Below are 1,704 nucleotides of genomic sequence, written 5' to 3'. Positions count from 1 at the left end.
ATGTGGTACAATCCCCAGTACCGCATGACATGCTTATGATGGGATGGAGAAAGAAAGCTGTATGAATAGGGCTCAAAAGTGGTTAAAAAAAAAAAAAAAAAAAAAAAAAAAAAAAAGCTATATCAAATACTTGTTGCATGGCCCATCCAGTCACTCCTCTGACCACCCCTACTACGCCTGCTATTGCTTTGCAATCACCCAGATCCTTCCCATCCCACCACTCAGTGATGCCACACAGGGTGACAGCAACATGCTGAAACATCAGATCGTACGAACAACCCAGAACACAAAGGCCAAGACATCTGGGAACACCCATCTCTCTGGAGAGCCAGCCCTCCAGCTTGCACCACCCCCACTGTCTCTATGTCCCAGTCCCACCCAACAGTCCGAGCTAGAAGCGCCCCACCTGCACACCCGCACCAAGACTATGGGCACTAGGACTCTGGCCCTGCATGCCCCCTGCATTTCCTACGGGCCATACCCCTTGCGCATGACATAGCCGTAGAAGGAGTTGAGAATGCACTTGTGGGCCAGCTGCAATGAGTCATATAGGACCTCCATGTTCCTGCAGCGCTTCACCTCAGCTGCGTCACCTGCCTCCACCGCTGCGGAGAGCTTCTTCTTCCACACCTAGAACCACATCTGTCTGAGCCCTGCCAGGTTCTCCCCTCCACCACCGACAAGTCAACAGCCCAAATTTCCAACATGAGTAGAAAGGTCCACCGATGGAGGAAGGGACACATTTACATGGTAAATCCTTAACAGTGGTTCAATCACACCAATAAGCACCATGCGTAGAGAAGCTGTAGAAAGCCTTTCATTATGCCAAGGGAAAAGGCCAATTACAAAGATTCCTCCTCTGAGGTACCTAGCAGAGTTGAACCGGAGGGTGGGGAAGGACAGTTTCATTCTAGGAAGATGAAGATTTTTGGAAAAGGCAACCACTGCACAACAATATGAATAATCTTAAAAGCACTGAACTGTATTTGGGACAGACTCTCACTGTACAATCCAAACTGCCCTCGAATTCACTATGTTGCTTGGGCTGGCCCTGAACTCACAGCAATCCTCCTGCCTCAGCCTCCCAACTGCTGCAATCATAGGCCTGTACCAGCATGCCTGCTGAACTGTACATTCAGAACTTTAATGTGATGAACCCCTTGCCACTGAAAAAACTGGTAAGAGCAGTGGTAAGAGCACTGTGAGGGAGGCCATGTGACATCGGTGTGGCGCAGGACAGGAGGGGACGCCAGCTGCAGCCTTTCCAGGCTGAGTACCACGAGGAAACCGCTTGACTGGACTCAGCGGCAAACTCTTAGCTTCTGATGTAACAGCTGTTACATAGCTGTACTGCTCCACCAGAAGGGCATCAGTAACTCCTCTAAGCCAGAGGTCAGTAAACCAGAAAGCCAGACGCTCATTCGAGCAAGTGGGTGCAGCTGGTCAGAATCACTCATTCTCTGCAGCTGTGAACATCACAGGCCAGCGGGCCTGCTGCAGTCTGCAGACCACTGCTCTCTCCAATTACTCTTTTTTTGCCCATTTTTATTTTTATTTTATTTATTTATTTTTTTTAGTTTCAAAGCTGATTAACAGGACAGTTTTGATAATCCAATACATTGCACATTGTTATCTGCTTAGTGGTTATCCATAGCCCAAGAAGCAGACAGGATTTCCTGTCCAAACACTGTTAGTACACCTCTT

The 1,704-nt window shown here is 48.5% G+C and overlaps 1 protein-coding gene across 4 annotated transcripts in view; it reads right to left on the bottom strand.

Moving 5' to 3' along the window:
- Nucleotides 1–1,704, bottom strand: part of Pole (DNA polymerase epsilon, catalytic subunit) — a 43,843-nt gene that overhangs the window by 29,517 nt on the left and 12,622 nt on the right. For all 4 annotated transcript variants that reach the window (XM_004635839.2, XM_023720575.1, XM_023720576.1 and 1 more), the window contains one exon: nt 482–630. In XM_004635839.2, the coding sequence (XP_004635896.1) occupies nt 482–630 (149 nt within the window). The remainder of the gene's footprint in view (nt 1–481; nt 631–1,704) is intronic.

The sequence above is a fragment of the Octodon degus genome, unplaced genomic scaffold, assembly GCF_000260255.1.
Source record: "Octodon degus isolate 3935 unplaced genomic scaffold, OctDeg1.0 scaffold00076, whole genome shotgun sequence".
In the NCBI taxonomy this organism is placed as follows: Eukaryota; Metazoa; Chordata; class Mammalia; order Rodentia; family Octodontidae; genus Octodon; species Octodon degus.
The sequence above is the reverse complement of the archived record's forward strand: the minus strand, read 5'-3'. Positions and strand labels throughout refer to the sequence as shown.